Source organism: Periplaneta americana, chromosome 2 (genome assembly GCF_040183065.1).
Source record: "Periplaneta americana isolate PAMFEO1 chromosome 2, P.americana_PAMFEO1_priV1, whole genome shotgun sequence".
Lineage (NCBI taxonomy): Eukaryota > Metazoa > Arthropoda > Insecta > Blattodea > Blattidae > Periplaneta > Periplaneta americana.
Genome location: NC_091118.1, coordinates 92,722,614 through 92,741,237, shown reverse-complemented (window position 1 = coordinate 92,741,237; position 18,624 = coordinate 92,722,614). Strand labels below are relative to the sequence as shown.

General features: G+C 34.0%; 1 protein-coding gene across 1 annotated transcript in view; it reads left to right on the top strand.

Moving 5' to 3' along the window:
* The first annotated feature begins 1,449 nt into the window (after positions 1-1,449).
* The window catches only part of LOC138694430 (endocuticle structural glycoprotein SgAbd-9-like), a 33,401-nt gene continuing 16,226 nt past the window's right edge, over positions 1,450-18,624 (top strand). Inside the window, exons 1-2 of the mRNA XM_069818127.1 lie at positions 1,450-1,575; positions 9,561-9,739. Coding sequence (XP_069674228.1) covers positions 1,567-1,575; positions 9,561-9,739 — 188 coding nt within the window. The 5' untranslated portion in view covers positions 1,450-1,566. The remainder of the gene's footprint in view (positions 1,576-9,560; positions 9,740-18,624) is intronic.

Below are 18,624 nucleotides of genomic sequence, written 5' to 3'. Positions count from 1 at the left end.
GTTTTGTCTTTTTGTCTCATTTAAACATTTATAATGTTGTTTATTTCAATGATGTATGTTATTCAAAGTTATGAAATCTTTCTACGCCAACCAAATGCTATTTCGAGAATGATGAGCGAGACTTGAAGCGCACGAGAATGACGAGACGAGACGAGACGAGACTTGAAAGAAAATACAACGAACACAGAGAGCGAGAGCGGTAGTTAATTTTGTTCATCTGTAGTATTTAGTTTAGTAAGTACCTACTTAACACAGCTTTCTTTATAAAAATTCAAGCTACTCATGCAAAAAGTCAACAAAATTTTCTATTACATTCCAAAAAGATTTTGGAAGAGATGCTCTGCCATGCAGGACTGTTGCCAGTTAAAATATGGAAGAATTTCTAAAAGGATTGGATTTAGCAGGCAAAAACAAGGACACTGGTAGGTCTATTCCTGTGAAGTGACAATGCCCGCTTTGTCACAATGACTAGAAAAAGTGAAATTTTTTAAGTCCTCGGACATTCAACGAATTCACCAGGCATACGTTCATGTTATTATGAGTCGTTTTTTGAAAATTGTGGAATCCTTGAGAACAAACTGCTTCCAAAGAATAAATCAAATCGTAAGTATTTAGATCTGTCTTTGAGAGAACCATTGAAAAAAGGTGGAGCAGATGAGATATGCTGTCTTCCACGGATTTGGTAACGTAACATTTACATGGCAGAAGATCTCGTTTAAAATTGAAATGTTAAAATATTTGTAAATAAATGTAGCTCGTAAATGTTATAGTGTTGCAATTAATTAACTAATGGATTAATATTTATATTTCTGTAGTAGTTGATAGCTGCAGCGATTTTGTCTTGCAATTTAGACACTTCGCTAAAAAGGAGGCATTAAGGAATTACCTTAAGATACGTGCCACTAACTGCATAGCAAACTGTGTGAGGTTTGAAACTCAACTTCTGATTGATGGGTAAGAGATAAAGCGGAACAGAATGCGAGTTGCTAATCGCAGAGAACGGGAATTGCTACATGGGTCGTAACGTTAGCAAACCCGCCTGCAGACGAAGTGATGAGGTGATTGATAACTGTTATCAGAGAGAGGCGTGGGATCCACGCATGATGGTCATTTGCGTGGGAGGCGATACAATGGCAAGTAATTGCAGCTTGCTTTCAATGAACCGTGAGGCATGGGCAATATTCAATGGCTTGCATATATGGGGCACGGATATAAAAATTAGGGGAAACTGTGTTACGTGAATCTCTCATGAATTTCAATTCCCCACTCCTCGTGCACTGCAAGCAGATCGGATCTTGATACAGTCTCAGTGCGGTGGAAACGCGTGCGGGAGAAGGAGATGAGATCCCACCGACGTGGTGGGAAATGGGAGGGGAAGGTGTGGTGGGAGGTGGGTTACAAAATAAAAAGTTTCCTTAATGTGTTTATACAACCATATTCATTTGCCCTGCTTTTTAGTATAAATACCCTCGTCCACATTACGATTTTTATCAGTTTCATTGCAACGATCAAGTTGGAAACAACTTTTACATTTTTGTGTTACAAATACATTTTAACTGCTCAAATATGAATATGGTAAGTGATTCTAAGGCGCATTTCAGTGATGCTACGCACATTCATCTGTTATTATTTTACTCTTAGAGTTTTGTAGCAATATGCTTCCTTAGCGTAGTGTACATTATATTACTGTTTCATATTAATATAACTGATTACATTTTCAGTTACATAAAATATATTCAAATCTGAAATTATTTGTCTCAAATTCTGCCCATCCAGTAGATCAGATAGCCCCTCGTCACACAGATAGTTTCGAAATTTGACAGATCATGCATAATGCAGTACTTGTTAAACACAGCCACTGCGGGATAGATATTTTTCAAATATTTTGTTTGATTTAAGGTACTATTTTCATTTCACAGTCACTTTAGTATTGCATTATTATCAATTCATAATCTCTGAAGTGTTTTCCTATTCTAAAAGTGATGATAATTTTAAAAAATTCAATTTGTAACAAGTTTTTAATCGGGCTGTTTTTATAGAAAGTAAACTAAAATTACAAACGTCAGTGTCATATGCATAAACTACTGATGCGTATATAATATACCATAAAATGTAAGATAGTACCAAATTGCGGCTGTATTATAATATATTTATTTTATTTAATATTATTTATAAAACGAGAATCGCATCAGTGTTCTCAGTTCTGTAATATATATTTTGTTTTTTGTTGTATTTACAGCTATTGTTAGGCATTCGAAGCTAGAATTCCCATACAGACACTTGTTGCTAGGGAAACAATTCTTCACAACATAAAACTATACTGAAATAGACCTTTTACAATGCACTTATTGTTACTTAGTTACCATTACAGTGCATTTTTGCGACAGTTTTGGAATAATATTGCACTAAATTTTCAATGAAAATATATTGTATTTGCAATTTTAAAAATATGACCGTGCAAAAAATATTGTACAATACACGTTTGTGAAGTGCATTACAAAACCTCGGAAATTGAAAAACTCGTGCTCGTTTTTCAAACTTTTTCTCGATTTTGTAAAAAGCAATTCCCAATCTTACGTAAAATTATACTATTTCTTGAAGTGAATCCAATTATATAGTGATACATGTAGTATATTTTATTATACAACGTAACAACTTCATGTAAGGAAATGAAGCCAAACATTTTTCTGTGTCATATTTTAATAATCAAAAAGTGAAATCACATTAAATTTAACTAATTCTTAAATATGTGCTTATATATATATATATATATATATATATATATATATATATATATAAATTATTAACCTAGCATTTAAGTATGCAAATAATCTTTCTCAAAATCTCAAATTAACTAACACAGAGGAAAGTAAGTTATTGCTAGCTAATAATCTTCCAGACAGAAAATATTTTTATAAAGTAGGTGGAATTGTAGGTTATCGTGCCAGATTGCAAGGTGCTTTCATATTCTTTTTAGGTGTAGAAACATCCAGAGTTTTGAAGCTATATATCGGTAGAAATGGGAATCTATCTGTAAGATTCGTTCAGTCCTGTAGAACAACTCTTGGTAACATATTCAACACATCCGTTCCCCTTTTGTTTACATTCTTGCAGGAGGTTCCCATATGTAACTCCAGAACGTTGGATGTTTCTGAATCTAAGGCACTGTGCTAAAGCCCACTGTCAATCATCAGGCAGAACACCGTGAAAGTTTTGTACCATACTAAAATATCATTGGTTGTACCATATGCCACGCTAACAATGAAAAGTAAAGATTCCTCTGCCTCTGTAAACATAAATGATTTTTTTCTCTTTCTAAAACATTTCAAAGTTGCAGTTATGTAAATCAATTGTGAGGAATTAAAATGAAACATTTTAAGAGATAAAATTGAAAAAGGGAGTCAATATTTAGTATTTGAAAAGAAATCTTATCCAAGATGCGAGAATCTAAAAGAATAACGAAATGTTATATATAAAAACCAGAAGTGCAAGTAATAAAGTCTGCTCTTTAGTTACAGTTATACAATACAATTCCAAGGCCTCCTACTACTAACAATGCATTTGCGTCGTGCCTCTTCTGTAATATGTAAATTATCTTGCGTTGGTGGAAGGTTAATGATGGTACTAATGTACGGCCAAGTAATTACAAATTTCAAATTAATTGTCTGAAAACAATGGTTAGCATCGAATAAATTCAAGCTCCTTACGTCATCAGGAAATTTTAAACTTAATTTGGATCTTGAGTTAATATCTAGAGAGTTCTTTTATTTCTCTGCGTATTATTATCATCACACTATCATCACCAACTCTGATTAGAAGAAATTTGAGTTTATATTTTACTTTTACTAATGTAGAGGCCAATATTTGTTTCTTCTATTAGTTTATGTGCAAAAACTTTTTATTCCGGCAAGATATTATCTCTGGAATATAAATAACTATAACGTGTGCACGTTTGAAAGCACAGATTTAGCAGCCACTACACTTCCTTGTCGAGAACATCATAACCTGGGAACGAAAAATTTTTGTATTGAAATACTCTAGAACTGCATTTCATCATCATCCGTGTCACAGATTAGGTCAGTTGATCGTATCGTTTACAGATAGTTCCTATTTCTTGTAGGCCTAAATAAAGTTTATTTCAGAATTATCAACCCGAATGATAAATTTCAATTATAGAGACGTTTAAATAATCGCATTTGAATTTTATTATACCTGCCAGATTTGTTATTTTTATTTCTGTATTAATGTGCTTCGAGTCCTTTCCTTATACGTTTGAGGTTCTAGAGGTTTTCTTTTTCATTTTATAAGCATGTTGTTTTTTCACATTAATTGCTTATTTTTTTACAATCTCTTATATCTGTGCCAAAACTTGTTATTTTTAATTAAAATTATAATTTCCTGATCATATTTATAATTTGTTGCAACTGCTACTTTATCAACAGGTCTATTTATATTTTAAGTATTTAACATCAAATTTTGACCGTAATTAACTAATTAATAATAAGAAACTTCAGGAAAACTCAAAATATAGATATTTTGTAAATAAAAAAATATAATATAGAATATATAGAATTAAAATAATTGATAAAATAACTTATTAGAGGAATCTACGATTGTAGTAGCAGATATTAATACTATGTTCTTTTAACCTCTGAACATTACTAAGTATTCATAAAATGATACATAATTATGAAAATAGTAAGGTGAACCAAAATTCTGACGATAGATAATAAGCTTTTCCCTATAACACGCGTACTTGTCTATTCAGAAATGAAAAGATATGTCTACATCACTCAACTTTTTGAAAAATATGTCTGTTGATTGAGCTGAGTTTAAGTTAAATCACTAATATTTTCGCATTTGTTTTCCAATTATTATTAAATGTATCGCTTAATGTATTCCAGTAAAATTCATAAAACAATAAATTCCAATTAAATGAGTAACTGGAAAGGGATTTTTCAACTGGCGTACAGGATGCCGGATCGAAATTTTCTTCAACAATACGTATCTATACATGTATGACTACTTACAGTCATGGATTATTCAGTGAAGACGGCGACGTCCTCATATATGAATAATGAAAGTTTAACATTGATTCAAAAACTGTTGTCGAAAATGGCCATAAAATCGTTTAAATATACACTCCTGCTTACATGACGTATACTGTATGTCTAAAATGCAGGTAACAGGCCATTGATGATACAAAAGAAGGGGAGTACGGTCGACACCATGAGTCGAGTCTCGGCATAGCTCAGACGGAAAGAGCACTCAGCTCGCAAAGCTGAGAGGTTATGGGTTCGATTCCAGGTGGCGGATAGAATTTTTCTCCAATAATACGTATATAGGTCTATACGAGAGCTGTTGTAGACTTGCAGCATGTAAAAGAAGATATTCAGATAAAGTGAGCCTGTATGATCATGTTAAGGTAGCAATGGTAAAACCAAGAACTGGGTTATATAGAAAATCTCCTCCATATGCACACCAAAATTCTTACAGGATTAGGTTGCAATCGAATCCTGGTTCATCTTGGTGAAAATACGTCAGTTAACGGGATTAAATAAAGAATGGGTAATGTGTTGCTGAAAACTGCAATTGAAAGTACTTATCATCATCATCATCATCATCATCATCATCATCATCATCATCATCAACGTCTACATCACGGTGTGGGCCATAAAGCACGTTCCAACTCCAATCATAACTTTTTAAGAAATTTACTGATAATAAGAATCAAGTACTCGCCTCTCCACGTCCTGTTCGATAGTTCTGCTGTTAGTAGACTCGAGGTACGCTGGTTCAAATCCGGCTAACAAAAATATCATAGCATGGTTTCCTTGAAACCAGAAGTTAAGTTGGTGTCACTTATCGTAGATTCATTGTACGTAAAGTAATTGTTTATAATTTAATGGAAGGAGTACAAAGTTCCCGACCTCATGTTTGTCACCTCACAAAGTACCGAGTTTGTGGACATTCCTCTGCTACCCAATTTCTCAACTGAGACTATTAATAGGCCTAACTCTGCAGAACAGAACCCTATGAGAACATGCAATTATATTCCTAGGTGAAAAATTCAGGAAATATGTAAAAAATATAAAGACCAAAAAATAAGTTAATAGGTTCCATTAGCTTCTCTTATACAGTCTAAGGAACTGGATAACGGATGGATCCTTCCGAGGGAAACACGCTTCTACATATTGGGCGCCGTTTATGGTGCTTAAAACTATTTTTTTCATATTTTTACATAGGCCCTAAGACGATACTTGGTGGTAGGTTTTCCCCTACCGAAATGTCATCATCGCTACATTAAACCTTTCCGCTTGAATGAGTCCATTTGGAATCACTTCTGTAATCTTTGACTCATATGATTTGCCTGATGATTCCATTTGGTATCCTCAGAAGTAGCTTCGTTCTTTACCGAAAGAGTGCAGCACTCACCCAGTTCCTTGACCAGCTCTTCATAGGAAGAGGATTGCTTTTTTTCCCCCATGGTCTTAGGTCAAAATACAAGATAGATGCAAAGCACAAATTGTTTCATTCATTTTCATTCACGAAAAACAAATTCAGGTAAGAAAGGGTTAATCATCATCATTCTCATACGGTGTTGCGTATTTCGCCTCCTCTCGTTCACCAACGGCAACGCCGATTGGCAGCTAAAAGAACTACGACTTCGGTGTGTCGCCCATAAATGGGGATGCCTAGGTGAATAATGGAAGTAAAATGTTCGCCATTAGATAACAATATTTTTACATAAGACAAGTTTTACAACTTTTGTATTCTATGAAGCCAATTATAGAATTTGATTATGCGACAAACATTTTGTGACTTTATCCACTAGACTTTTTATGCAGTTTTTCCCAGGTAAACACGAGAATAATTTGAGATAATTTACTATAAACTTTTTAAAAATCGTTGGTGAATCGCGTTTCGAGTTGAATGAGTCATTAAAAAACATTTTGAACCGAAATATAGTACTAGTTCTGTGTGTCAGACGAAATACAATCGAATACCACTGTTATTCCACGTATTTAATTTATTTAACGTTCTATTATTACGTTCATAACGCATAAGGTTTCGATTTTCGATATGAAGTTACAATTTATAATCTACTGAGAATATGTATCAGTCCCTGCTTTACACTTGTCTTAAGCGATGGTCTTGCGCCATGCTGACCACATGATCTGCTTCTGAATACCTAGAATTGTTTTATTATCCTCACTAGAATGACGACTGGATGGTCTAAACGGCTCAATTCTTGAAGTCAGTAGATGAGTTAACATCGCGTTAAACTGCAGAGGTACATGATGCTGTGAAATGATGACCGCATTCCGAAATATGAAATTAACTTGCAGCAAATGTATCGAAAATATAAAGAAGAAAATAGCACTTTGACCGAATATCCTCCAAAATGAAATGTAGGCCTATATTAGTCATCAATATAATCATTTTTAAAGAGGATGGAAAGTCCTTTGCCGCTATGTAATTATTATCAAATCAATTATTCATTGTCTTGTCGGGTTTCCTAGTAAATATGTGTCCAAAAATGATACTGTTCCCATAACCCTAGATCATATATACCCCAGATAGGTCGGCTTTATAGGTTTTGACGTTAACAACTTTACTATGCTGCCATCTAGTTGTTACATAAGGAGTCACGTCATAATTCCCATTTGAATTGCATTAGCGACTGTACTGCCATCTCGTGTTCGTTTACGGCGGACGGGTGGCGACCCTGGCGGTTGTTCCCTTAAAAATGCAGATGATTTTAACTAAGTGATGATCTATCTGTTACATATATGATCTAGGCCATAACTCATCCACCTGGCCTACACTGATGGGAATCAATTTCTCTGCCTGCAACTTATTTATTACTGTACTCGTATATTAAATAAAAGCATATTAGTATCTCATAATAATATTAGGAACACTGATTATAATATTATCAAAGTGTTGAGAAAAAGTTTAGGTCCAATTTTTTACTCACTTCAAAACAAGTGGAAAATTCGACATAATAATGATATTCACAAACTTTATAATCAACCTATTTCCACCTAATTTGTTCTACTAACAATATCACTGTCGTCTTCGATTTAGGTCTGTTTACGAACATGACAAGAATTCCCTACGAGAGAACTTCAGACATTTCAATGGCCTCGAAGTTGGAAATATTACTTTTAGCAGACTTTTATATCTCAAAATTTCTGTATATCGGTATTATTTTTCACCATTTCCTTCCTTTAAACTGAATATACTCAGTTCCTCAGAGTTGATAACGACCTGCTTACTAAGAGAAAGTGACTAACTTAATGAATATTATTTTCAGACTAATGAATGACCAATATTAGTGAACTAGTAAAAGATCAAGGAAAGAGTAGTAGGAACTGTCTAGTGGCACTGAATTAAATTAATATCAAGGAATCAGGGTAATGAAGGTGTGAATAGTAAGAATTATTTGGCGGTGGAAATACGTTGCTATAGCAAATAGCGAAATGAATAACGAATCGATATAAAAATGAACTAGCGACTAAATAATGAATCGCAAAGGAAAGGTAAGATAAGTATTAAATATATGATACCCTGAGCAGTAAGAGGAGAGATAGCTAGTGCGAATAGGGTACTTATAATAAAGTGTACTGCAAAGAAGTGTTATTTGTAATTGTTGTTAATGGGGGCACCGTATACGTGTAAATGTGAGGTTCACCATGTAAGAATTGCTGTAATTAAATAATAGCATAACATCATCATAATATTCAGTTATATTCATATTTCTTAATCTATTTTTGATCTCAAAATGAATGTTCAGCTATCAAACTTGAGAACCTCTACTGTGTTAGCTAGATTTTCCTATTATAGATCTATTTTCAGTTTAATAGCAAATATATAGTTGCATATTTCATCACAGACAATTTCACTAAATTTTAAAATAAATAGGCGTACTACTGGATATTATTTTTAAATGTTTTCTATGTTAAAAAATCTTCTTAGTGCTCCAAAATTTCTCAGGAACTTGCTTAATTTATATTTATATATTCTTTGCGATACTATAATGTATCAAAACTGGATATTAAAATTTAATACTTGACAACGATTAAAGTGATTTGAACATTTTTACCTTACGCGTTTCTTCCTTAAAACGCCATTATTCATTTGTTCCATTTGACTGAAATTCACGACTAAATTTTCTCAATTGGATAGACTGCTTATTCTTTTCAAAGATCTCGACTTGGAGGATTCTACTAACGCCTCATTTAAGTTACAGACTTTTATGCTTCTTAAATTTTTCAGACTACATAATGAAAGACAGAAATTCTTAACTGAGAAAATGGGTTTTATTCTCTTAGTATAACCCCAGTATAGTATATACAGTCACGAAGCTCAATAAGTAGGAAATACGCATCCATAGATAGTTGCTAACCACTAGGATTGCTACTATCGCCCCATTATAGACAATGCGAAATAATATCGGCACAGTCTATTGTTCCTAGTACCCTCACAACTCATGCTTCGTGACTGTATATACTATAGACTGTGGTATAACAATTAATGTGCGGATGTTGTTCTAGTTTGTAGCGGCTGTTGTTCTCATGGGACTGATGAGCGTCGCTATGCCAGCGCCTCAAGGTGGTGTCCCAGCAGGAAGGGCTTACAACCCGAGGTTCCTGCCCCTCTCTCCTCAGGGATACGTGCCAATCATCAGCGAGAACTATGACCTGAACCCAATCGACAACTCATACAACTACAAGTAAGCACTAAGACTCAATCAGAATGAGTTAAGCGCCATTCAAATTTAAAAGCGCACATTTGCGTTGAAATTGCAATAAAAATATTCTGAATAGCATAGCATCTGTTTCAGTGGATTCTGCTTAATAGGACCATGTTGGGACCATGCGTTTTGGTCGAATTAAAGGGTTAGGTATAACTTACAGCAGTAATTTTTTTGGAAATATTCAACTTTCTTTTATCCATTATTTTATCTTTACAATAATGAAAATTGGTCCTTCTGCTATACGAAAAAAATATTTTTACGATTAAAAAAATTATATATATATATATTTTTTTTTTTCAAAATTCAAAATGTGCAGTTCACTGATGAAGCGTTTCCCTCGTAATTCATAAACTTGTTAAGTTTTTCATGCTCTCTCTCTTCTATTTTACTGCTGAAACTCATGTTTACAATATCATGTTCTTTCAACTACATTCCTTAATAAATAATATATATATATATTTTTTTGAGTTAGAAGACCATTTTGTAAAATGAATTTATTTTTTATCAGACAATCTATCAAAGGAAGAGAAGTAATCTTGCATCATATGACATGTATAAATACACACAACAAATTTCATCACAGAATGTTGGATAGTTTTTCAGTCATGTGAGAAACGCTTCATCATTGCACAGTGAACTGGCTTTTGAAGGAAAAAAAAGTATTTTTTTTTTTAAATCGTAAAAATATTTTTTTTATATAACAGGACAGTGTTTTACACATACTAATTTTCATTATTGTATAAGACACAGTAATGTTGAATATTTCCAAATTTTACTGCTGTAAGCTGTACCTAACCCCTTAAGCGACTGGTCCTTTTAACCCGAGTTAGACATATATTGACTGTATTTGTACCTCTAATTTTGCTCCTAATACTCAGCTGGTCCTAATAACCGCAGGACCTATTACGCGGAATCTACTGTATTATGATTCAACATAAAAATCTCAAAATATAGTACGATAAAATAATATACCGGTAATGTTTTATTTTCTAACAAAGATAAAACTACAAATTGTAATATTTTTCAATTATTGATTTTTCACTTTTTCGAAGCTGATTGAGAAAAATATTTTTGTGAATAAAATTCTGAGGTCAAAGTTTCAATGATATCTTGTTTCTTCTAATAACAACATTACTCTTCCCTGTAGTTCACAATAAAACATACAATTCTGTAGGCTTACAGGAAATTTCGGATACTGTTGAATTGTAAAATTCTTCAACACCTGGACAAGTAGTCTTCTTATACTTCTACTACCCTTGTTTAAACCTGTCGGCCTATTTTATCAGAATATCTGAATATTTTTCGAGACTTTCAGAATTTATTTTTTGTGAGTCACAAACATATCTTTCAATTATCACAATTTAATTTTTTTCAATTACTCTAATATATTTTTGTTTCTTATTGTGCAATTCTAGTCAGTCTCTCTAGTTTTCTTATTCATCACAGTCGTAACTAGTGATAATAATCATCTTCATTATGTCTCACAAGTACTAGATAGATAGATAGATGGATTTATTGAGCAATATTATACATACAGATTTTTATATTATCATAGTTTTCTCTAAAATCCAATGCACTGGTCTTCTGATCGTACGTGATTTGTACCTAAAACAAGTCCTACACTGTAGGTTTAACCCCCCCCACCTATGGTTATATCCAGTACTCTCTAAAAGAACACACATATTAAAATGAAAATGGCACACAAAACATATTATATAATATATCCTAACATAAAAAAATAAAAGTGTATAGTTGCGTTATCCCTTTCTCAGTTAGTGTCACAAACTTCAACAGCTGAAGTTCTAATCTTTCTCGCCTTCAAGAGGATCAAGCCAATCTTTTGTTCGTATTCTCTATTCTCCATGAGGTCAAGGCATGCAAGCGAACTCCTATTCTAACTTAGCATCAAGGGTGGTAGATATTTTCTCCGTACATGTTCCAATTCGACACACTGTAATAAAATATGTTTATTGGAGTCCTTTTCTCTGCAAATCGGACAAAGGCGCTCTCCTTCTTCGTTGACAATTTTATTATCCTTCCATGCCCCCAATTTTAGCCACGCTAAACCTGCTCTGGTGTCTTTGTTACAAGAATTTATGTAGTCACACCTCCTCCAGTTAAGCATGAGATCTGATTGTAAATGCAGTGAGGACTCTCCATGCTGAATTATTTTCTCTATTTTAATTGCAGGCCTTTCTCTAATTTTTGTGCTTGTAGAATGTGCAATATTTGTGACACTGTTTATTCATTCCGTGCAGATGTATAGTAAAATGCATTTTTCTTAACAAGTCTTTATTATAAAAGAATTTTGTAATTTTCTTTGCTCCTTTCTTATTGTCTAGTTTCATTCATACCTATCCTTTTCGTTGACAGTTTTAGTCTTGTAGTTTCTACATTAGGTCTAGTCAGAATTTGTTTAAGTACTGAACACCGGTGCAGCTCAGTCAGCTGAGGCGCTTATCTGCTGATCCGTAGTTGTACTCGGACTTGGATTCGTTTCCCGCTTGGGATGATTTCCTGGTTGGGTTTTTCCGAGGATTTTCCCAACCGAAAGGCAAATGTCAAGTAATCTATGACAAGTCCTCAGTCTCATCGCGCCAAATACCATCTCACTATCACAATCCCCATCAACGCTAAGGGATCTGGCAGTTAATACAGCGTCTTTAAATAATCGACTAAACAATTGTTTATTTATATTCTTGGATAGCTTCTTTCTCATAAAACATCACTTAAATAACCTGACATTATATTTGTTTTGCTGGCCTATCATCGGATCCCTTTTTACAGTGTCGTAGTACTCATTACTTGAGGTCTTGAGCACTGGGAACACAATTTTGGACAAGTAATCAGCCAGGGTGTTATTAACTATTGTCAACACTGTGGGTCAAAGAAAGTGTTTAAATAAAATTTGAATTGAATACAAAAGGGCAATTATGTTCACTTCAATTTTTCTATAGTTATCACTTCGAAATCTTATCACGAACCGAAACACTAAAAAAAATTAATTACATGAATATAACATTCTTACAGCCAAAGCTGCTAAAACTTGCCAAATTTCAAGTTCAGACATCGATCATATAACAATAAGTTTTTGCATGTCTGTCTATACTATCCCGATTTTCTCCTTGTCTCTAGCTTTAAATGTAGCATATTTTAACATAATCGTACGTCTTTGGTTGTTGCTGCTAATCTGGTCATTCACTTACAATATTCATATTTCGTGATTTATGTACAAAAGTACTGCTTTATTTATATAAAACTGTAAGTATAGTTGGAGAATGCAGGGATATTTTATCATCAGATTAATTCTTTCTTTCTTCTGTTTTACACATTGTTCAGTTTCGAAAATTATAGTAAGTACAAAGACGCCATTATTTTTTTTTTTAATCTTAGTTCTCCCCTCCAAGTCAGCGTTATAGTATCCTTTGGCTATTTTGCTATACATCACTGTAAATTTGTTTTTTCATATTGGTAATATAAAATAAGACTATCATAGCAATGGATTTTATGAATGTAATGAAGTAAGAACCAATTACTTCGAATCCAAAGTGTCCTTTCTGTTTCAAACGTAATTGAAAAGAATACATTTTATAGCTTGCATTCATGATATTAGAACATTCAGAATTTCGATTATCTTTAGTTTGGAATATTAAGTTAAAGTAAGCTAGTTAGTTCCTTTAAATTGAATATATAGTAGAACAAAACGAAACAATTCCCGATCTTCGAAATACAGATTTTACGAAAAAATGGTTAGTAGAACCTTAAGTGATAAAGTAAAAAAAAAAAGATGAGGTAAGGAAAGAAAGCAACATTCGAATGTTACGAAATGAGTGAATGCACTGAATGTAATAAGACGTGAAAGGTATGCCCATAAAGACAGAATGTAGAACAACGGACTTGTTAGAAATGAATAATCCTCCTGTAGCACTTTAAAAGACTCCGAAGGAAAATCTGGGCTTCTTGTCTGGATATCCGACGACCTAAATTGAAGTATTAGACAGCGGACCTTTATCAAAGGTGAAGAAATGGAATAGTGTGTACCAAAAACATACTAGTCCTTCATTGCCCCAAGTGGACCAAATATAGCTGACCCGGATTAATTTTTAGTGTTAAGGTTGAAATTTATCCCCCTGCCATTGAAATTGGGAGTAGGTCCCTTTTTGGCGTATTTAATGTATTTTGGGCTATCTGTGCTCCAGCGTCTACCTGACACACGTCTAGAGATTTCTATTTGGGAAGCACTGAAGTATCTACTTTTAAAAAGCAGTTCATAATGGTGAAGATGTTGACAACATAGTCTTAAATCATCTCTTGTATGTTTTAAACAAAACTATTTCAGTGAACATTTCTAAATTTAAAATCTATTTACATTCAATGAAATAAATGCATTTTGATCAACAGTAGAATGAGAATGTCAAATGGAGCCGAAATCTTCGGAAAAAGCTGCCACTACAGTCGTTTCGTCCACTTAGAATCGTGCATCACCTGTCTGGTTTCAAACCCCGGTCTCTTTAGCCAAAAGTCTTCATGTGACTGAGCTACAGTTGGGCTATTGTACCTTCATTTACCATCGCTTGAACGTGGGATTTGCCGACGAACTCGTCATTCTACTAACGGTCCGGTTCTAAGATCTGTCACAAGCAAAATATTCTCATGAGGGCACATAAAAATGTTAATTTTTCTTTTTCCACCACGTTAATAATGTCAAAAAGTGCGTAAAAAATTTTGGCCACTCGAGTGCAATTACGAGGGCCGTTCAGATAGTAAGCTTCCCCGAGGCCGTTTACAGAAGGAAAACATAATTTCATAGAAATATTTATTGGAACAGATACAGTAATTTTTTAGCTATTTTTTTTAACATATTACCCACCGGAATTGAGACATTTTTCATAATATGAGATCAAATTTTGTATCCCTGTCTCGTAGAAGTCTGCCACCTGGGATCGAAACCAGTGTGTGACAGCCGTCTGCACCTATCTGTTGCTCCCATGTTATGACAAATATCTCAATTCCGATGGGAAATATATTTTAAAAATAGCCCAACAATTGCTTTATCTCTCTCCATAAATATTTTCATGAAATTGTGTTTTCTTTCTGTAAACAGCCCCAGGGAAACTTACTTTCGGGACGGCTCTTGCAATCGCGCTTGAGTGGCCAAAATTTGTATAAGCAATTTTTTGACATAATGAACATAATGAGAGAAGAAATACCTTTTTATATGCCCCCATGAGAATGTTTGCTTGTCAGAAGTAAACTGATACTACGTAAACCTCAGACAATGACTGTCACTTTCACAGCGCGACACATACGAATTGATTGCTATATTATGAATACAATAGCGCAGGATGTAGTATGTCGTTCATTAAGTCCAAACCATTCATAAAGCAACGGGAATGTTTGAAGTGCGAACAATGACGACTTGCATGGTATGTGTGAGTAATGCTCACGGGAAGCATGACTTGTATTCCTGCAGGACAAACAAATAGGAAGTGATAAGGAGGTATTGTAAGTAGTAAAACTTAGTTCAATGGAACAGAAATTTACGTCTTCTCAATACTTCAGCTGTCGACTAAACAGAAAGCGAAGGTTGTAGTAAAGTCAGATTATTGGACGCCTAGAATATCCACTTTCCAAGTTGAAGATCCACGATTAAATCCCGGAGATTTCTAAAGAAAGTAACGTTGAGGAAAGATGGGTAAAGTTTTTCCTTATTATTTCCGTTTCCCCAGCCGTCATTCTACCGATTCTTTTACCACCACCCCAAAATCGTTCACTGGTATTTCCTTCCAATTCTATAAAATATCCTCAGGCAAGTAACAGGGGCTTCATGTATGTCCAGCCACTCGAAATGGAAATAAATTGATATATGTATAATTTATCAAAGGAAAATATGCGCAGATATTAATACAAAATATCAAAAGCATTTTCCGTCATTTACCTCTTTGAAGATAGTTCTGCAGACCAATTTGCCAACAGAATCGTTGCCTAGGATGCGCCATAGAAGGCTGGTCTACGCTATATCCGCGATGAGACGAGACGAGACGAGATGAGATGAGATGAGATGAGATGAGATGAGATGAGATGAGATGAGATGAGATGAGATGAGATGAGATGAGATGAGATGAGATGAGATGAGATGAGATGAGATGAGACCTCCCGGAAAAAAAAACCCATATGCTACCTGGACCACATTTTTTCCCAACAAATTTATAATCGTGGTACGCCGGGGACCGAACCAGGGACCACAGTTTCATAAGTCCACCGCTCTAGCTACTAGACCACCGTGGCCTAAAATAACGGGAAATACACTATGATATAAACAGATCAGAAGCAGAAGAAATAAAATTTCTACGCAGCATAAGATACTATCCAAAAGTGGAAACAAAGCATGGGAAGTGGTTTAAACTTTTAAAATAAATACAAATTAGGAAATGTACGAGCAGAAATGTTTTGTGAACATTGCACAAATGAGCAGCTAAAAAAATTGAAGAGCAAGAGAATTACAAATATATATATATATATATATATATATATATATATATATATATATATATATATATATATTACAGCATGAAGTGAAGAGCAGAAAAACGAAAATAAGATAAAATTACGGAAAAAAAAAGAAAAAATTATAATTACTAAATAAAAATAGAAGAGGAAAAGAAAATGGAGAAGGAAAAAATTAGATAAAGAAAATAGTAAGAAAAGTGAATAATAATTACAGTAAAAATTTCATCACTGATATTGAATGTCACACATCTTATTGCAGATTTTACGAGTATATCGACAACTATGTTAAAATAAATGACGAAAGAACTACTAGAGAAATAATTCGTTGCTGTTGGAGAAGCATATCGGTAACAATGTCTGATGTTACATAGATCATCCACCAGTAGTTCGTGACACGCGGAACTGTTACTGATCCATCACGACGGAGAATTCCTACGGCATCTGCTTAATTGAAGGGTACACGTAACGACCTGAAGTTTCTTGAACCGTGTTACCATAACATTTAAATGCACTCGAACTTCCGACAATGGAAAATTAATTTAAAAAATGCACCAAACATTTCCAGCAACCATACGTCTGCAGGTGAATTTCAGTCATGAAATGATAAGTACGTCATTAAGTTCGGCTCAATAACCAGATGCGTTTCTGAAATAACATAAAACATTGAATGTTTGTATTAGATTTCTAATTGTACAAATATTTTACCGTTCCAAATAAACATTTAGTAAAGCAATTATAATACAAAGGCACCAAAAGGTGATTGCAATTACAGTCACTTCTATTGTAAGTGAAGTGGTTATTCAGGGTCGATAATATCATACGAAAATAATGATTTTTTTTTAAATAATAAATGTAAGAGAAACTGATGTAACCTGAGGAAGAATTTGCCACGGCATATTATATTGTATGTCTAGCACGTACTATCTGGGTATCTGCGTTTGCTAGTCTTTGGCATGAAGGTTTTAAATACAAGAGAAGAATAACAACGGAATATCTACTTCAAAATGTATCACTAATGACAAAAAAGTTCAAAATTGTACTTACGCATTAAATTAATTGAATTCTGTTGTACAAAAAACCGATGTTGTTATAGAAAAACTACTTGACTATAGGGTATAAGTAATACTTTACGCTTTCACAGATATTGCGTTAAAAAAAGAAATGTTTCGATACTAAAATATGTATTAGACTTAATGAAGTACTCTATTGGCGTAGATGTTAAGACGCTCCAAAGCTAAAAGTCGAGGGTTCGATTTCCGATGTGGCCATGGATTTTTTCATTTATTTTATTTAATCCCTTCTGATGTACTCAGTCCTATATTTCGAATCAGTTTCTTAACAGAAATGAGTGCCGAGGAATTTTTCTTATAGGTAAACGCGGCAAATTTGAATAACTTTTTGTTAATAAGAGAAACACTGATGCTCGAATATCTTTATTAAATGCCGCATCACCAATACAGTGTGGCGAATTTTGACTTGATTTGACGTTTCTAGGATTCGACCCGTGACAGATCCATGCATTTTGGCTTGCATTAGCTTCTTATACATCATATATGCCATTATTGATGTGTTGGCGTAGATTACGCTCGTGAATTCGATGATGACAGGTGGCCATCCTATCTGTCACGACAGTGCCAAGTCCTGTCCCCAGACGAGTACCTCCAGGACCTGCAGCCCAAACTTCTATCTACATCAGCATTGTAATCTTGTACGACCCCTGAGATTTTTCCCCAGCCAATTATTAACTATTGTAGATGATAGATGAAATGAGGGTGAAGTTGATAGTATTAGTGGAATGAAAGAAAAAAAAATTATGCAAAGTTTTTGTCCACCACAATTTCCATCAAGATCTGGTCCGGGGTCAAACTCTGGCCGCTTAGATGGAAGACTAATGCGTTAGCGTTCTGCCACACAGATGCAGTCAGTTCCACAATTCATACTGTGACATTTCATTGTTAATTTGACTGCCGCACTATAACTTACCGCCAAGTAACATTTGCTTTATTGATTTACACGAATAAATTTATATTGAATTTCACGCCCATTTTACGAAATTCTTATACTTTATCTCATTAAGTTACTTCTGTTATAAGAATGGTCTTCAATTGGTAACATGAAAAAAGTCCAGTTGTTTGCAGTCTCCAGCGTAATGCTAATGCCCTTATGTCTGCTACAATATCACTGTCATTGTAGAAAATGTTGCCAGTGTATAAGTCCAAACACACAGTGCAAAACCCAAAACTTTTCTTACATATTTAAAATAAATATAATATTACGAGTTTCCGGGTTATAACATATCAAATTAAAAGCAAAGTGATAGCTCTAAAATTGCATAAATGTCAACCGATTTT